This window comes from Alnus glutinosa, chromosome 6 (assembly GCF_958979055.1).
Source record: "Alnus glutinosa chromosome 6, dhAlnGlut1.1, whole genome shotgun sequence".
Classification (NCBI taxonomy): Eukaryota; Viridiplantae; Streptophyta; class Magnoliopsida; order Fagales; family Betulaceae; genus Alnus; species Alnus glutinosa.
This window is the reverse complement of record NC_084891.1, coordinates 23,277,323-23,296,615: the sequence shown is the minus strand read 5'-3', so window position 1 is coordinate 23,296,615 and position 19,293 is coordinate 23,277,323. Positions and strand designations below refer to the sequence as shown.

Genomic DNA, 19,293 nt, shown 5'->3' with positions numbered 1-19,293 from the left:
ATATTAATTTTAATATTTTTTATTAATTACTATAGAGGGCATTTTGGTCTTTAAACCAAAATTAACAGTCGAAAATAGCATATTCCATCGAAGTTAACGGAATTTCCTGACGGAATGAGCTAAAGTATGTAAAGATAGTAGTTTGATGCTCTTTTTTGGTCGAAATGTCAGTTCATAGGGGCATGTTGACAATGGCTGGTAGTTGATGGGGAGAAAAGGTAATTACCACAAACACTTAAAACTAGATCTTGACCGTTGAAAAAACTACATCACCTATTCTGTATTTTTTTTTTTTTTTTTTTTTTGAAGCCTAATCCGAACTTTAACTTTTTACCATATTAGAGTTTTAAGGTTTTTTTTTTGGTTGGAAAAAAAATTTATGGTAGAATTATTAATTAGAGGCCTTAATTATAGACTATTTATAAATTTTTTACCATATTGGGGCCTTAAAAAAAAATTCTTTAGAAAAAGCCTTTATTATACAATTATTAATTAAGGGCCTTAATTTATTGGGGATCTTAAGCGATCGCCTAAGGTTTGAGCCGACACTACAAAAGACCCTGCCTGCATATATTGAAGTAACATTTTTTACTGTTTAAATCAAACCCATATATATATATATATATATATATATATATATATATATATATATATATATCTTATTGTGAATTTTCAGGAGTAATGAGTAATTTAATAATTTAATTTATATTATAATACTCCCTTCATGTGTGTAGCCTCAAAGTTAGGACACAAATTCATGACCTATAGCTCTGATGCCATATTAAATTACTAATTCTCTTAAAAAATTAATTATAAAGCTAATAAAAAATGTTAATTTAATAATTTAATTTATATTCTAACGTACTTGCATATGGTATTTGTTATTGTATGCGTGAGATGCACATGGAGTCCCAAATCTAAGGATATATATATGCATCAATGCATGGGTTGAAAAATACATATCTCAGTGAAGAAGTATATACTTCAAATATTGGGGACCTCTAGGACTAGATAAGCCGTTCCACATAGTGCTCTTGTGTATGTGCCTCACGGGTAACCTAATCTCAGGACTTTGCAAGATTTAATTGACTATCTGTTAAGACTATATATATATATATATATGATAACTCAGTTCAATAGGGACGGCTTACTCCATCCAATTAATCATGCCCAATGCCTGCATCCTTTTCACAAGGGTAGGAGGACTTAGGAGCCAACTGAATATTAAACTAATTAATAAGTCTGAAATGAAATGTCCAGTTGTTAAATTTCTCTACCCTATAATTTACATCTGGTTAATTAGCCTCTTGAATTTTCTTCTACTTCCTAATATATATATATATATATAATTAACCTCTTGAATTTTCTTCTACTTCCTAATATATATATATATATAATAAATAAAATTGAGTACTAATTGATCGTACATCAAACAGAAGAGCCCCATGCCACTTCCCCCAATCAAGACATTCCTAATAATGCTGCTACCCTGGGAGAAGAAAATATGCTAATTCTATATATGGAAGGTTTGTCTTTACCTCTAAAAAAATTAGGCCAAATTCTAACGATCTACCACTTTGTTTGAGATATTATGTAGGGTTGGCAATTTGGGTTAATTTATGGGTAAAGTTTGTTCCACATCAAGTTATGGATATACAATTATATGGGTCAACCCGAACGTGATCAATTTAATTAATTGTGTCAAACTCCTAAATCCTGACACAACCCATTTCACTAACAGGTGCCACAGCATAATTAATTCATATAACTCGTTGAATATATAAATGGTGTTGGGATGACACAAACACAATTAATTTCAATCTGTTTAATATAAATGGGTTGAATTAAAACAAATACTTGATATATGACCTGTTTAGCACAATTTTATATCTTATAAGTATAAATTATATCAACTATACACATTCATAACTAGATTAATGAAAAAATTAATTTGATAATCGATATCCATAACCAAGAATTAATAAACATAGACGTAATTACAAATATAATTAATTCGATAGGTTATGTGAGTTAATTAATGTAAGTTAACACGAATTTAACCCATTTAACTAGTAATCATGGCTAATCGGGTCAATCTTTTTTTATCTGAACCCTATAATACTAAACCCTAAACCTCTAATTTCGATGTGTTTTCATGCCGGTTCGCGGGTTGTGTCAAATATTACCAACCATAATTACAATGATGTCTTCTCTCACAACCAATGGATAAACAACATAAAATAAAATATTATTATTTTTCTCTTGTACCAAATATCATTTTTGAAAATGGAAATATTTAATCTTAGGATGAAATCCCAAAGTTTTTTTAACTTTCATGATTTTTACAATAAACTAATAAGAACAAAATAAGTAGATGAAGAATATACCATAATTCATACTTGCAAACCTTCAAACTTTGTGTGTAGATGCCATAAAACACGGTTTCTTTCACTTTGACTCTCATTATCTTATACAAAAATTGATGGAAGTTGTATAAATTTTATAGGCAAGAGTTCATGGCATCAATCAACAACCTCCTTAGAAGTAATGGGTACTAGGAGTACTTATACTCTATCTTTTTGAATAACCAAATTTTATGGTTTATCACTTTCACTAATTTCACCATTCTCAAGAAATCTAACATTATCGGTTTCTACAATTTTCACACTATGCGTAAGACAACAAAAACTCTTTGGATGTTTAATAGGTAACCAATAAAGTAACCATTAATCATTCTAATCCAATTTCATTTCTTTTCATGTGGATTATAAATTCTAGTCTTCGTTGAACAAACCAAACATATAGGAGTTTCAAGCTTTTTTTTTTTTTTCCAGGTTCATAGTTCAAAAGGAGTCTTTCGAACGGCCCTACTAGGAACCCAATTCAATAAATATATAGCAATTTTAAGGGCATCCGTCAAAAAAAAAGAAAAAAAGAGAGGTAGTGAGGAATTACTTGAGTTGGGATAGTGTATTAAGAACGAATGCCACATTTTTCAATGAGTTTAGCAAATAGGCAAAGGAATTGATCTAATCCATCATACCTTCCCACAATATTCTCCACTTACATTTAATGTGACAACTTTTACTTTTTAACCTAATTATTTTCCAACCTCAGAAATGTATACCTTCAAGTTTTTCACTCTCAGAGATTTTTCATGCAACAAGTATATATAACCATAACGTGAAACGCCATCAATGAGGGATATAAAATACTTTTCTCTACCAAAATATGGTAATGTCAAAAAGGTCTGCAAATGTTTGTATAGACAATTTCAAGAAGTCCTCACTTCTTTTGATGTGTTTGATTTTTTTTTTTTTTTCCTCTTAATACAATCACACACTGAAATCTGTTAAATGGGTTAATTACACTTCCCTCTCCCCCAAACAACTAACATCTCATTTGCACTTACAACCATAAACAAAGTGGTAGGTAAGGGGAGTGAGTTATAATTTATGGGTGTAGGTGCAAATGGCGTATTTGTGTGTGTGTGTGTATATATATATTGGGGGGGGGGGGGGGGGGAGGGGGGTAAGTAATTAAACCTAAATGGATAAATGTTACAAAAAATGCCTCTCCATAACGGGCAACTAATGTGTGACGGTTTCTGTCACAACTAACAACCAAATCTAACCCAAGATGCTACTTGGAACAAAATAATAGTTTAGGAAAACGAATTGCAATGAGTCATAGTTTATGGTTGTAAGTGCAAAAGGGTCTTATATTACTTTTGGGGGCAAAGTACAAATGGGGTCTAGGTTCACATGAATCTCATCTTTTACTAATCTTTCTAGGGATATAGCAGTCAAATTATATATTGCACGCACAAGATGAAGGAATTTTCATTTATCCGGCTACATTTAGTTCCAACATTATGATTAGGGTTAAAAGACTTTCAGCAAAACGAAATCTTTCGATTAAATGCACATAACACTTTAAATTAATATAAAAATATATTTCATACTTATTTGAAATACTCAAAATAAATCTAACATTTATCTATTTATTTTAAATAAATCTAACATGCATGGTTACGTAGTAAAAACTCCAAACTCAATTTTTGAGTTTTCTAACATAACTGAAATCCCAACTTGCATAAGAATTTGTTCAAAAAAAACAAAAACAAAACCAAAACTATATATGTGAGTTTAATTTGCTTTCAAATAAGACCCAAGTGTTGCATGCGAGTAATTTTAATAGTATATTAAGTGTTCATCAAGTGTTTATCAAAAAATAAAGTGGCTTTTAAAATCATCATTTGTTCAATAATAATTTTAAAAGCCACTTCATTTTTTTATAAATACTTAATATATATATATATAGAATTACTTGTTGCATGCACTAGAACGACATGCATGGTTGGCTGTATTCGACTAGTGCTGGTACTGCTAGCTAACAGTGTTGTTTGACAATGAAATTGAACACGAATTATTTTCAAGAGACTGATCATTCAACATAAATTATTTTTTTAAGGATTGGGTCATGGTCATCCATCAAATCTTTAAAAATAAAATAAAATAAAAATGATCACGTGGAAATGATTGCATAAGGTACATTTTGAGGAAGAATTTACAAGATCTCAGCAAGAACAAAACCCATATTTATCAAGTCGATGTCTTGATGTTAGTCAACAAAAAAATTGAACTCCAAAGTATACCAGCTGTCAATTTTATTTGGCCCCGCCAATTTAACTTAATTATTTTCTTTTCAATAATTCAATCGTGTTGAAGTCAAGACGATAATATAAATACGTTATCCATTGGTATTTGTGCAATTTATATATATATATATATATTTTTAAAAAAAAAAAAAAAAAAAAAAAAGCAAGAACAGTGTGGCTTTCGTTGTTTTCTAGAAACATTTATTACCGAACCTCGACGGTAAGTGCGAGCCACCCCGCCTAATCTCTTTGACAGGATTTTCATTCCGTATAGAATTTGATCCTTACTTTTACTTCACACCAACTGCCATCCAATTGTCATTTTCAATTAATTTTACTTCTATTATTTAATGATTTATTTATTTTTTAATATTAACTATTGAAAAACCAAGCAATTGCTTCAACTAAAATTGATGCAAAATAGATACAGGATCTGACGGCTCCAAAGAAGGCCTGCCGTTGGTAGCAAGGCTCAGGCCCAATCGAGGGGTCTATAAATGCGCCCAAAATCAATGAGCAAAATTTTCCATCCCAGGCCTGCTGTTAGTGCCCCTCTAGCCCACATTCATTGTGCATGCCAAAACTCACAAAAAAATTTGTCAATGTTCCTCAATGACAAAAATAACTTTAGTAAAATAAAATAAAAATTACTAAAAAATTCAAAAAAAAAAAAACTAAAAATAAATAAATACATAAAAACTAAGGGTTGGCAAATTTAAAAATTAAAAAAAGAAAATTGTATTTTTAAAGAAATTAATTTATATATATATATATATTCGAATTTATATGTGCATTTTGGCTTTATTGAAAAAAAAAAGTTAAGGTCATTTTGTCTGTTTGTTGGCTCTGGAGGCAAAATTAACAATTTTTTGGTAGTTTAGGAAGAACATTGTCTTGATTCAAAGTTTGGGCTTAGGTTTAATAACACACCACCCATATAACGTAATATTTTTTTGATCAACAAAACAAACAAGACAATAAAAAATTGAATAATGTTGTACTTCACACACATGTTATCACAGTCACTTCACACCGTTGACGTTATATCAACTTAATGGCCATTTAACCAGGGGCGGTCCTACATGGAGGCTAGGGGGGGCCAGGGCCCCCCCTAGCCTCCAAAATTTTCCCCTAAAAAAAAAATTTTTCCAAAAAAAAAAAAATAATAAAAATTTTACCCCTTAATTTTTTTAATTTTGCCCCTTTTATTTTTTTTCTTTTCAATTTGGCCCCTCCATTTTTAAAAGCCTAGGTCCGCCACTGCATTTAACCCATGCCATGTCACCATCATGAAGTAGGTGTGATAAAATGTGTGAAGAATATATTGATTCATAAAAAATTATCAAGTCGTCACTATTATTTAGGGGGTAATGCTATTAGTAGATCGAGTATTATACCACTGATATACAACTGGGATGACGTGACATTTAAATCAATTATTGGATCAACAATGGCTTGTAAAATTGAAAAATTAATGAGTGATTTTCAGTATCACGTCATATTAATTGTATAACAATCGTATAACAATATTTTAAATTACATTTCTCTTATTTAGGACTATCTATTTGTATCTTTTTTAAAATTCTATAGAGGCCTTAAAACAAAATCGGATGAGCTGCGGTGCAAACATTCATGGACCAATATGATCTATGGCCCATTTAGGATTGCAGTTTCAAAACGTGCGATCTAAAAATAGCAATTGCAAAATATGTTATTTGAAAATGCGATTTTTTTTTTTTAGAAAAAAAAAAAATGTAGTTAAGTATTTGATAAAATTGTAGTTTTGTCATTAAAAATTACAATTTAATCTTTAAAATCGTTTGTTTTTAAAAATGCACCACTTGTTTCTACGTTCTTAAATCTCTATTTTTAAAAAATACGCTCCCAAACAATATATTTTCTGTGATTTGATTTAAAATCGTACTTTTAATCTTAAAAATTGCATTACCAAACACAAATGTTTCTATGTTGTAATATATATATATATTATAATTTTTTTTCAATAATAAAAAAGATTTAATTTATCCCTTTCTTTTGCGGCACCTAAGCAAAATTGGTACAAAGTACAAACTGATATAACCCGGTGCGTCAAAGTGTTGCGGAAGAGAGACGTTTTAAGTTTCTCCTTTTGTTTTTAAAACCAAGCAACAATGTACAGAATTGAATGCCCAATTTAAAAATTACGTCCTTTCATTTATGCGTTTTTGAAAGAACTTTAATAACATGAACATTATTGAAGAACTCTATGTTATTTTATTTTCTGATATTATGTGGTAAATGCATTCATTTCAAGGCAATGAAAATCTATTTTCATATTATCAATTAATCAAGTTTGTAAGAGTATTTGTTATCATAATATGCTTGTTCTTGGAGCTAGAAACAACTCCTTAAGCTTAGAGGCATTGCTAAAGCTTTCTTATGCTTTAAGGTGAGTGATGGGTGTAAAATTTTTCTTTGGTTGGATGTATGGCACTCGGATGGTTGTCTTTTAGATAACTATGGGCATCGTGTTGTCTATGATGTTGGAAGTTCAATTGGTGCCAAATTGTCTACCATTATTCGTAATGGTGATTGGTTTTGGCCTGCTACAAGGCCAGACCATTTAGTTGCCTTACAAAGTAAGCTTCCGGAGGTAGAAATTGGTGATTATGATCTACCTGTTTGGAGTTGTAAGAAGGGGAAATATGCTTGTTCTAAAACTTGGGATGCAATTAGAAAGAAGAAGGCTCGGGTACAATGGTGGAAAGTGGTTTGGCATTCTGTGGCTATTCCTAAGCATGCTTTTATGTTATGGCTTGTTTTCAGAGATGCTATGATTACTAAAAGTCGTATATGTGGTTGGGGATATGAGGGAGATTGTCTTTGTTCTTTTTGTCGAAGTGGTATGGAGTCAAGGGATCATCTCTTCTTTGAGTGTAGCTTTAGCTATAGAATATGGAAGGAAATTCTTGGCCTTTGTTTGATTTCTGAGCCGAAGAAATATTGGGAGGAAGTTGCTGATTGGAGTGTGGTTGAGATGAGGCATGATTGTCTTAGAAGCCGGTTGTGTATCTTGAGCCTGGGTGCTACAGTTTATAACTTGTGGAAGCATAGAAATGATATCTTACATGGGAATGTCTTGAGTTCGGAGGAGATGATTATAGCTAAAATTAAAAGGGAGGTTCGGGCTCGTATTATGGCTAAAGGTCCTTATAAAAAGTCTTCCATGAATGTGCAGCTTGAGGCTTTGTGGACTCTTCACAAGATCTTCAATTTGATAGTTGCTGTTGTTTGTTTTATGTGTTTAGGTTCATTGCGTTGTAAGGTGTTTACAGAGATTTGTCTCCGTTTGGTTGTTTGTAGGGCTCTTGAGTTTTAGTTTATTTTGCCATTTGTAATGTTTGAAGTTTGAACCAGTTTTACTGGTGTGGAACTTTGGTTGTTTGGGCTATAAAAGTTTTTTATTCATAAAAAATAATAATAATAATAATAATAATAATAATAATAATATTCTTGTTCTTGTAATTTTGTTGCGCATGTACTTGCTAAAGAGGCGGCTCAAAATAAGGTAGATCTTTGTTAGTTTGAGGATATTCTACGTAGTATCAATAGTATTGTAATTAGAGAACAATTATGTTCCTAGATCCTACTTTTTGGGATCATTTTTTTTTTCTACTTGATTAATGGAGAGGTTGGTTGGTGCCAGCTTCACCTACTCCGATGCTTAAGTCACAATCGGTGTGGTATTTTTAAAACACATCTCGGGAGTTGCTCCTCTGCTCTAAATAAATTGACTTAGGTATTTATGATACAAATAGCACATCTTTTGGAGTATTTAGGAACACGTACCATCTATGATCTATGTGGTATAAATGGCATTACTTTAGGAACACGTACCATCTATGATCTATGTGGTATAAATGGCATTACTTTAGGAACACGTAACTTGAGTTACTCCACTAGGTTAGGAAGGCCAGGGGCTGAAAATAGCTCTTCGTATAGGTTGGTTGCAACTCAACTATGAAAAGAGAAGCAAGATACCTAAACATAAAAAATAAATAAATAAATAAAAACTTTTTTTTCTTTCTTTTTCTTTTTACTCCTAACTTGTCGATATGGTATCCATCGCCATGTAACATAAAAAGGGATTCATTCAAGAAATTAATATTATAACAACATTTTTTGGAACATGTATTTCAAAAATAACATTTATTTATGAAAAAAAAAAAATACACACACCCATATGGTTACTAAACTTACTATAAAACGATTACATGGAGTCGTCATTCATAAACGCAAGCATAATACATTGAGATATGATCTTTTGTCACTTCAAGACATAATTGTTAGTTTGAAGATTTTTATTTTAAAAAAAAAATAAAAAATAAAAAAAAATAAAGATAAAAGTAAAAGTTGTCACGTAGGTAAAGATGGTCAAAAATTGTATCTTGGAGTGGCAATGTGTCACTCCTCTAATACTTTTGGTCCACAAGGGACTTGGTACAGGCAAGAGCTACAATTTTTTTACTCTCTTAAATTAGTCTATTTCAATTTTTACTTTTTTTTACACAAAAGGAATAATATTTGTTTCACTTTATATCCCATTAATTATATCTAAGCGTTTACCAAATACAGCATGAACTCAAACGCTACCCGGTTGGGGCCCTGGGGGTGCCTAAATCTAGTTGGGGCCTGGGGGTGCCCAATGGCGGCTGTACGGTAACCAGTTTCAATGACTTCTTCTTTTTTAAAAAAAAAAAAGAAAAAAAAAATTATCTGAGCAGTTTCAATGAGGTGAATTTGGGACTTGAAGAACACCTGCAAGAACAGCTCAGCGATTGAGTACGCGTCACGTATTAATTTAAGAGCAGTCGTGGGAGCTTAGTCAAAAATAACTTTTTGCTTGTCAAAATGCCAAATGTTTCTAAAAAGCTTGTCGTCACCAAATTTGGTGAAAACGGTTCAATCAACAAATTGACAAAAAAGAAAAAAAAAAAGACATTAAATATAGAAAGATTCTATTTCTTTTATTTCCTCTTCTCTCTCTTTATTTCTTACTCTCTCCAGTTCTATTTTTTTTTTTTTTTTTTAATGTAATTACAGAAAGAGTAACAAACTAAGGAATTAAAAAAGAAAAAGACGAAGCCTTTTCAGGTAGGAGGTGATCTAAAAGAGCCACAAAAAAAAAAAAAAAAATGAAAATACAACCATAATGAAGTCTAGTTGCAACCCAGTTTTTATTTGCTTTTCTCTCGCTCTAAGCTTTTGAACCAATCATAACTTTACACCACTCGCAACGGCTTTTTTTTTTTGTTTTTTTTAATATAAAAAAATTAATCTACTTTTTTTTTTTATCCAAATACACTTCACAATAATTTTCCTTATCTTTTCCTTATATTAATTACATATTTTTTTTTCTTTACAAAATATAAGTTTCTTCACTAACAGCTTTCCTAAATTTCATTACATGTAGGAAAACTCCTTTAAGAGCATTAGTATTGAGCTCTCTAATTCAAAAGTTTAAGCAAATTTTAGAGAAAAAACCCATAAATTCTCCATGCATCAAGCTTTCCAAAATTTCTTCAAAATGAGTTATGTTAAAAGCCCTCTCCAAATTTAACCCCCCAAATCCTTGAGCCATTTTTTTTTTTGTTATCATTTTCTTTCATTGGGAATGAGATAAAGAGGAGTGGTTGTTTTAGAGATCTTGATACAGATGCTCTAAAAAGCCACATGAACGAAATTCTCTTGTTGTTCCCTAAATTAAAGAAACAACAAAAGAATCAAAAGTTGTAACATATATTCATGGAAGCAAAAATGGTTCCCTCATCATTATTTTAAGAGTAATATTTTTTGCACAACTCTCGCATAACTTTTGCACAACTCTAATTACTTTTTTTATAATCAATTATTGAATTTGTTTTCTTACATGTGGGCCCTAAATATTCAATGGTTGATCTTAAAAAAAGAAATTGATAGAGTTGTGCAAGAAACATTACTCTTATTTTAATATAAAAAACTCTTCTTTTTTTTCTTTTTTTTTTTTTCCTCGCTCATTCCTCTAGCATTTATTTAAAACAATATTTAAATTATTTCACTTTCATCTCTCTTTCTTTTAGCATTTATTTTAAATAATATTTAAATAATATAGGGAAAGTATAAGGGAACCTGGTGTAAAGTACATTTAAATAGAGAAGCAAAAAATTGGTTTAATTCTCAAAATTAAAGAAAAGTTTAAGGAAAGTTGTTTCTAGTACTTTTACTTTCACATCTTTTACAAAATCTCAACACTGTTCCTAATGAAAAGTAAAGAGACGAGAGATGAGAGAAAAATAGTGTTAAAATAATAAACAGGGAAGCTAAAACTATACACTGGGTAGCATTGTAGGTATAACATACTCGATGTTTAGGAAACCTATAGGAAAACTGCTGTAAGTTTTTTTCTTTTTCTTTTTATTTTTTGACTAAAAAAAATTCTATATTTAGATAAGAAAAGCAACTATGGGGTAACTACTGCGAATCTATTGTGAATGCGCTAAACTCGTTAACCAACCACCATGCATTTCAGTTCAATAATTGTATCATTTTGTTAAATCATATTTGAAAGAGAGGTGTGTTATTTATACACACTTTGTACACACACTTATATTTGGTGTGTGACCTATACATATGAGATGGGTTCCAAGATGTGTTATTTATATACATTTTTTTATACACATTTTGTACACATATTCACATTTGGTATGTGACTAATGTATATGGCATAGGTCCTTCAATAAATGTGAGTATGTATACAAAGTGTATACAAATATCATTTGTTAATGGGTCCCATGCCAAATGTGAGTGTGCACAAAATGTGTATAAATATCATTTGCTTTTGAGAAAATAAAATTTAGTAATTATATTTTAATTGCAAATTTAATTTTTATCATCTGAATATTTATTAATTCTTGTTAGAGAAAAAATAATGAATAATTAAATTAATTTTTTTAAAAAAATAATATTTAAATAAAATAGTTAAAATGAGTCATGAGTGCTTTAAAAAGAAAAAAGAAAAAGCAACGATAATAAATATTTCCCTTATGTCTTCAAAATTGATGTTTGTTTTAAAATTATTATTATATCAAAATTTCGTAATAATTAAATTTAAAACTCACATTAATTTTGGAGTCAAATAAGAGACACAGAGCATTATTCTTAAAAAGGTAAAATAACTAAAATTAAATTAACAAATAAATAAATAAAAGAAGATGATTTGTTTACAAGTGGAGTTGCCCAGTACGGTTGAGAATGATATTTAATGTAAGTGCCCTACCGGTATCTACTTCAGTGCTGTTTCCCGCAAAACCCAATTAGGATTATTTTCCTTATTTAGCTTCGTGGGTTCATGCTAACAATCTTCAAATCTCAGCCTCTGCGAATCCATGGCAAACGACGCCGTACTCCGTTCCTCTCTGATATGGCTAGCCGCGATTATATTGGTGGTTGGGATATCTACGCAGTCTTTCAAGAAAATGATTGCCACGTACGTGGTGGGTGTGCTTGGGATTGCCGGGGTGCTCTTGCCGGATTGGGGCTACTTTAATCGCGATTTCTCTAGGTGGACCTCTCCGATTACTGCCGAGGAAAGGGCCGCTCAAATTGCTCAAAGATCTGGATCGAAGAGGTTAGTTTCTGACTGAATTTTACAACGGAATTTATTTTTTATTTTTTATTTTTACAATATGCTCTGTTTGGTTGGTGAGAAAACATGGGAAAAAAGAAAAAGAAACTGGGAGTCTCGGATTCTGTCTTGGGTTGTCATCGTTTCCAACAAATGTTAAAAAGCTCTGCTTAATTAAGGTGTATCATTGGGAATGAACGTGTTAGTATTCTCGTATGAAAATTAACCAAAGAAAAATGGTCTACTTTCTATCTATTTATTTATTTATAAAGTGGTTTTTAAACGACGTGTCACTAAAATAAATTTCATATATAATTGACATATCATTTGAGAATTAATTTTTGAAAAAAAAAAAATTGATAAATTTAGCACTTCTCGATAGCATAGTTGTAATTTTCTTGTTTTTAAAGAGCCTATAACTATATAAAATAATTATATTTTTAATTATGTGAAAAATGGACAGAAATCATACCTCGTTAACTTTACATAGATGTACAAGAATACCTCCACCTCAAAACCCGTACAGTCTTGATGTGGTACCGTTCGAATAATCTAGAAGTATTTTCCCTTCCATATTTTTAGTCCACGGACCATAACTCAAATCGGTTAATGTACATCTCTGCTTTTCATTAATTAACCCAGAACCTAGTTAGTTTCTCAAAAAAAAAGAAAAAAGAAAAAACCCCTTTGTTTTTAATAGTGTAATAAAATAACATATTTTAATATCAAGCTTAGAAAAGTCTGTACCTCCCCGGCTCCACCTTTCTTTTTCCCTAATGATTGTGAGATTATAAAAAGAGTCCTTCTCTCATTTTTCTACTTTTCAAAATCACCATTAAATTTGTAAAATTTATGATAAATCCAATGGTAATTCTGAAAAATGTGAGGATGGAAAAAGGATTAGAGAATGATGTAAAGAACATCTCATTCCAGAAAAGATAGAAATCCAGATTCTAAACCAGCTCCTACCAAATTCTGCCACTGGTGGTCACGATCTCCCAATGAGATTGAAATTGAATGGTGTTAACTAGTTCTTGCTTCATTGGTTTACATTAATTTGTTTGATAATGATCCGATCATTTTTATTTTTTTTTTTACCTGCAATGAAATTATTGGCTTGTCATCTTTATGGTGCTTTCTATAGGGATTATTCTTATAGCCAGTGATCTAAAACCAAAAGCAAGCAAAACAAAGTAGTGTTATTGGAAATGGAATGGATTAATTATGATGGTGAAGACTTGAGTAGAACAATAATCAGGGATCACATGCTTGCTGATTTGTTTAAGAAGTTGCTCTCTTTTAATCTGTTGCAGGTTTAGGATCCATTATATGAGGCTGGCTATCTATACTGCAGTTTATGGCTTCGCTCTGAACAAGTGGTGGATGTTTGTATCAAACTAGTAAACTAGATTTTAATTTCGAGAAATGCTACATATACTTAAACTTTTACGAAGGGAGACTTACTAAGATAATGTAGAGCTTATTCATTGGTACCCGTAACATTTCTTTTTATTAATTGTTTTGGTCATCTCCAATGAATAAGCTTCACATCACATAAGGATCTTTTTGTAAAAGTTTAAATACATGTAGTATTTCTCTCTAATTTCTGCGGTACAAAGAGCGTTTTGTGGTACCTTGATGTATGGAAGTCAATAAGTCATAATGTTTCCTTAATTATTTCGGTTTTTGCAAAATTGTAACTTTTGGGTCTGCATGACTCCAACTACTCTATATGCTTGGGTCTGCAAAATTGTTATCCCTTGTTTTCTCTCTATAACATGAAATTTTTATGTGTTTCGTGTTATTCTCATCTACATCTTTTTCACATCTCGTTTGCAAATTCATCATTAAATTTGTGGATAGATTTAGATTCAATGGCGGATTTACACATCTCTTGTACAAAGTTGAACAAAAGATGTGCAAGAGAATAAAACAAAATGTTTTTTTTTATTACATTACGGTGATTAAAGTGTAGGGCAAAGGAAGACCCTTTAAAAATAACAAGTTTTTAATCATTAAATATCTCCTAAAGTCAAACTTTAACATATCTTAAATGTCTTTTCCTACTTTTTTAAATTCACACATAAAGAAAGATGGACAATATTTTATAGTTTTATTTAAATTAAAAATAAGAAAAAATACAAGTATCTCATCAAATTACCGTTTCATTATCAATGTCTTTTTCTAAATTATCAAAATTTGTCAAATTTTCTCTCGATAACCAAAATACCGTTTATAATTTTATTTTTTCAATCGTAATTATGAATAATAATAATAAAAAAAAAAAAATCGAGTCACCCTTCTCCAAAAAAAGGGCGGCGAGCAACCCCTTGTCAGATATGGAATCAAAAGGAAGCTCAACATGGAATACGGTGCCTCTACGCCTAACTCTACCACACATACGGAAACTTGAGTATTGAGTACCGACACCGCCATTGAAATGGATTTCATGGATGAACTTTTAATTGTTTGAAAGATGCTGGTTGGAGACCACTGGTAGTTAGGGGTGTAAACGAGCTGAGCTACTCGTAAACTTACTCGAGATCGGCTCGAATAAACTCGACTCGTGCTCGAATCGATTATTAAATGAGCTATTCGTGAACACGAAATTAGGATCAATTATTAAACGATACAAACTCGTATAAACTCGGTTCGACTCGATTAATGCTCGTGAACCCGCTCGTATAAGGATCGACTCGTTTATTAAGGCTCGACTCGTATATATATACATATTATTTATTAAGTAATAAATAACAATTGTTAACATACATTAAGTAACAATAATTAATTGGTTATTTGTATATTGATTAGTAAAAATAAATAATATCAGTATTTAATATGTTAATCATATGATCTAATAACAATTCAGATACTTAAATTATATTATTCATATAATATAATAAAATCGTTTGAGCATATAATAATATAACATTGTTTCATGTGATCATTATATCATTATATCATTTGAGAATGATAAAATGATCTAAGTATTATAATTAGTTACTTAAGAATCATTAGATCACGTGCTTAAAGATCTAAGATCATTGAATTGTTAAATCATATGATCATATGATCATTAGATACTTAGGAATTAAGATAATTGTGTCTTATGATGATCATAATTATTATAGAAAATCTCATAAGTTATATGATATGATACTGATTCATAGTTCATAAATATATTATAAATATAGATAATTACAAACTAAGCACAAGTATAAATTATAGCCACATAATGTCATATAAGTATACAAACTCATACTAATACAATGATTGAGTATCTAGATACTTAGATACAATGATTAAATATGATTTAAGATTCTAAGTATCTAACAATTCTTAGCCATACTTAGATAAACTAATTAGGTATATAGATTACATACATAAGTATGAATTCACATTAATAATAAGATATAATGACAATTCTGAAACTTAATTATCATATACAATGATAATCTAATTCATATAATCCCAAATTAAGTAATTAGGATTATAATCACAAATTAAGTATTATCATTACAATTTAGATCACGTGCTCATATGATCTAAAATTGTTCTATATAATCATTAGATATGATCATAAGATTTAAGTATTATCATTAGATACATATGATCATATTTATATAATTATCATTGTTAATGTTATTAACTCAATATATGATATTTAATATTTATATTGACTATTATTACAATTTTCTATCATTAGATACTTAGAAATCATTATATCAAATTTTATGATCCAAAATCAAATGATAATACTTTTTTGTTTGAGATCATATGATACGATCATTAGTTATATATTAAGTATGTAGGTATATAAATTTTGTATCTAGATTGTGATTAGGTATCTAAATTATGAATTGTTGTATCTAAATTAGTTAAATGCACATATGCGGATAATATTTTTGCTAATTGCATCTGTATATACAGATAACGAATGTAGTTTGCAAAAATTACTATCGGTTATTCACCCGCATATATACTCCTAAAAACTACCATATATACTTTTAAAAACTATCATTAATAAAAGCATAATCAACTTGTTTCAATATCTGTGAATATAACTTTTAACATATATATATATATATATTCTGGTGGTGTGGAGTGATTGCCGGAAGAACAATGATCTTAATGGTATATATATTAGAATTCAATGGTTCTCATTAGACAGTACTAGTGTCCGCACATGTTCACTTTAGCTTATTAAGTTCCATTTTTTATTTAAACTAAATCATATATAATACGAAGATTCTCTTTGATCTCCAAAGGCTTATACAAAACTGTGCGTTTTAACAAAAGCCATCAATTGTTACATATGTTTCCAGATTCTTCTAATCTCTATATACACTTGTCCAGCTGTTTAACACAATAGCACTTCTCTCCATTTGATCCGCTGCCCGAGGTTAATTAGCTTTCAGTTTCACACGTCTCAATACTTCACAATTCACATCACGCACACCTAACGTCTCTACCTCACTGCCCAAGACTAATTTCACATGTCTCCACATTCAAACCCCAACATCTCTCCAACATATCTCTTCTCTGCAACTCACCGAATACTCCATTGCCTTCTTCTAGGCCTTTCTTCCTCTTACCTCTTACAAAACATCAAGCAAAGGTGTTGTTCTCAGTCATTCCGTGTGCCGCCGTCTTCAGCCTTTGGAATGTTCCGGTGTTGGGTATAACGTGGTTGAGAAAGAGAGATTTAAGGGGCTGAAGGGACGGTGCTTGGTGCATCAATGGCCATCGAGGTAGTATCGGGCCAGAGAGCACGTTGGAGAAGCCATCACACGCAGTTCCCAACCTTTGGGCGGTGGACTCGCTCTGTTTGGGTGCCAGCCATTTCTGTTACTCAAACCGAGCCGAGTCGAGCCGAGTACTCGAGCTTGTGCTCGTCTAATAGGTGAGCTCGAGCTCGATCTCGCACAAGGTTTAACACTTGGCGAGCCGAGCTCGATCTCAGTTTCTTGGCTCGTCCCAAGCTCGAGCTCGAGATCGAGATCGAGATCGAGTAAAACTTGAACGAGCCGATCCCGAACAACCAATACCCGCTCAGGATCAGCTCATTTACACCCCTACTGGTAGTTCTATAGAATAGTCAATTTTTTTATTTGCTATGAGTTTATTTTTTAGAATAGTTATTTTTATTGAAATAATTATTCACTTCCGAGAAGAATAATACATATTCCTCTAAAAAAAAAAAAAAGAAGAGAAATAGACTACATTTTCTTAAAAAAACCACCAATATTACTATTATTTTTTTTTTAATCTTTTCTTAATTTTTTAAAAAATTGAAACGTACGCGATGGAGCCGAGTGGCCTCAACCACCCCCAAAGACCACTCCGGCGATGGTCACGACCACCGCCGACTCTTCTATGGATGGCCGACCACTAGTTTTCACGATTTCTTCTTCTTCTTCTTTTTCTTCTTTTTCTTTTTTAAAAAATAAATATAAGAAATAATGTGGGAATTTTTTAGTAATTTTGATTCGATTCCAATTAAAGTATATGTATTGTCACCAAACTAAAGAGTATGAATAACTATTCTATTCCTCTCTTTCATTCCAAGAAATAACTATTCCCTTTTTCGAGTAAATACTTATTCCGCAAACTAAACAAGCCTTAATTTTATTTATTTTTATTTTTAACTTTTACTTTTAGTTTTAGTTTTAGTTTGTTTATTTAGTTTTTAATCGATAAGGATGCTCATAGGTGAGTATATAACATATCAATTGACAAAAAATAAAAATAAAAATACTAACTTTTGGAGGTGAAGATTCTTGTTAATAAAATAAAGGAAAAATATAAGATAAATCCCCAACCCTAAGTCAACGTGTCGTTTTAAATAAAATATTAGCTTTATTTTTTATTTTTCAATACTTACTGCATAATTTTGTCGCAAATTTGAAATGGGTGACGGGTCCTTTCATCAATTTTTTGGCCAAATTTGCACCATCTGTTAGTGCCATGTCAGCATTTTTACCACATCACAGTAAAATAAAAAATAATTTTTTTTAAAAATAATTTTCTTTAAAAAATAGAATCTTAAAAAGAAAAAAGGAAGTACCCCCACCGCTAGCCACTTCTGCGGCCCCTTGGGGTTGGCAAGGGTAGGGGGTAGGGTAGCTTGTAAGCCACTCCTATGAGGGTTGGTAGGGATGTCAATTTTTGACACGACCTGCGAACCTGACACGAAGTTATAGGGTTTGAATTTGTGTTAAATGAGTTCGGGTCATCAATCCATTTATGACACGTTTATAAACAAGTAAACCCGCTTGACCTAAGGCCTGTCAACCCTTTTTTTTTTTTTTTTCCTTTAAACAAGAAAAAAACCTAGCCGGCTAAGTGCGAACCCTAATTTTTTTTCACTCTCACATTCCTCATTTCTCCCTGCCATCACTCTCCACAGACCACGACTCCACTCCCCATTCCAATCATCCAGCACTGTGTGTCCGTGACTCCCCGTCGTCTAGCACCGTGAGGCTCTCTCTCTCTCTCTCTCTCTCTCTCTCTCTCTCTCTCTCTCTCTCTCTCTCTCTCTCTCTCTCTCTCTCTCTCTCTCTCTCTCTCTCTCTCTCTCTCTCTCTCTCTGTATTTTATGTCCATTTCCTACCACTATTTACATATCTTTAGAGAAAAAATGGGGTGGAATGAGGAGAGGATTAGGAGAATGAGTAATTGTGATATTTTGATTGAAAAACAAAAAATAAGAAGAGCTGGTTTGGAAGAAGTTTATTTCCAATTATGAGTTGCGTTTTCCTTTCTCTTGATGTGAAATTTGAACCTGAGATTGTTAGAGGATGGTGAGAGGGAGAAATGCGGGAGGAGTATATTGAGGATAAGATTTGGAAAGATCATTTTCAGGGTGGAGTAAATTTTTGCAATTTGTTTCTACGCCTAATTGTTGTCAAAAACCATGTTGAGCACATGTTTCTACCTTAAAAAAGAAACGGGTCATTCGGGTCGGTCAACTCGACACGGCCTGTTACTT

At 31.3% G+C, this 19,293-nt stretch overlaps 2 protein-coding genes across 2 annotated transcripts; both read left to right on the top strand.

Moving 5' to 3' along the window:
* Window positions 1-6,883: 6,883 nt before the first annotated feature.
* On the top strand, window positions 6,884-8,018 carry LOC133871633 (uncharacterized). The gene is made up of 2 exons (XM_062309062.1): window positions 6,884-6,907; window positions 7,038-8,018. The coding sequence occupies exons 1-2, from the start codon at window positions 6,884-6,886 to the stop codon at window positions 8,016-8,018; spliced, it is 1,005 nt and encodes a 334-aa protein (XP_062165046.1).
* Window positions 8,019-11,934: 3,916 nt separating this feature from the next.
* Window positions 11,935-14,099, top strand: LOC133871187 (signal peptidase complex-like protein DTM1). The gene is made up of 2 exons (XM_062308579.1): window positions 11,935-12,305; window positions 13,616-14,099. The coding sequence occupies exons 1-2, from the start codon at window positions 12,064-12,066 to the stop codon at window positions 13,701-13,703; spliced, it is 330 nt and encodes a 109-aa protein (XP_062164563.1). The 5' UTR covers window positions 11,935-12,063; the 3' UTR covers window positions 13,704-14,099.
* Window positions 14,100-19,293: the final 5,194 nt, after the last annotated feature.

What these genes read in the sequence shown, in the direction of transcription:
- LOC133871633 (XM_062309062.1), top strand. Translation starts at nt 6,884, where the DNA reads ATGAACATTATTGAAGAACTCTAT. An exon ending in ACATTATTGAAGAACTCTAT is followed by an intron (nt 6,908 to 7,037) that starts GTTATTTTATTT and finishes TCTTGGAGCTAG; the next exon opens with AAACAACTCCTTAAGCTTAG.
- LOC133871187 (XM_062308579.1), top strand. Translation starts at nt 12,064, where the DNA reads ATGGCAAACGACGCCGTACTCCGTTCCTCTCTGATATGGCTAGCCGCG. An exon ending in CAAAGATCTGGATCGAAGAG is followed by an intron (nt 12,306 to 13,615) that starts GTTAGTTTCTGA and finishes AATCTGTTGCAG; the next exon opens with GTTTAGGATCCATTATATGA.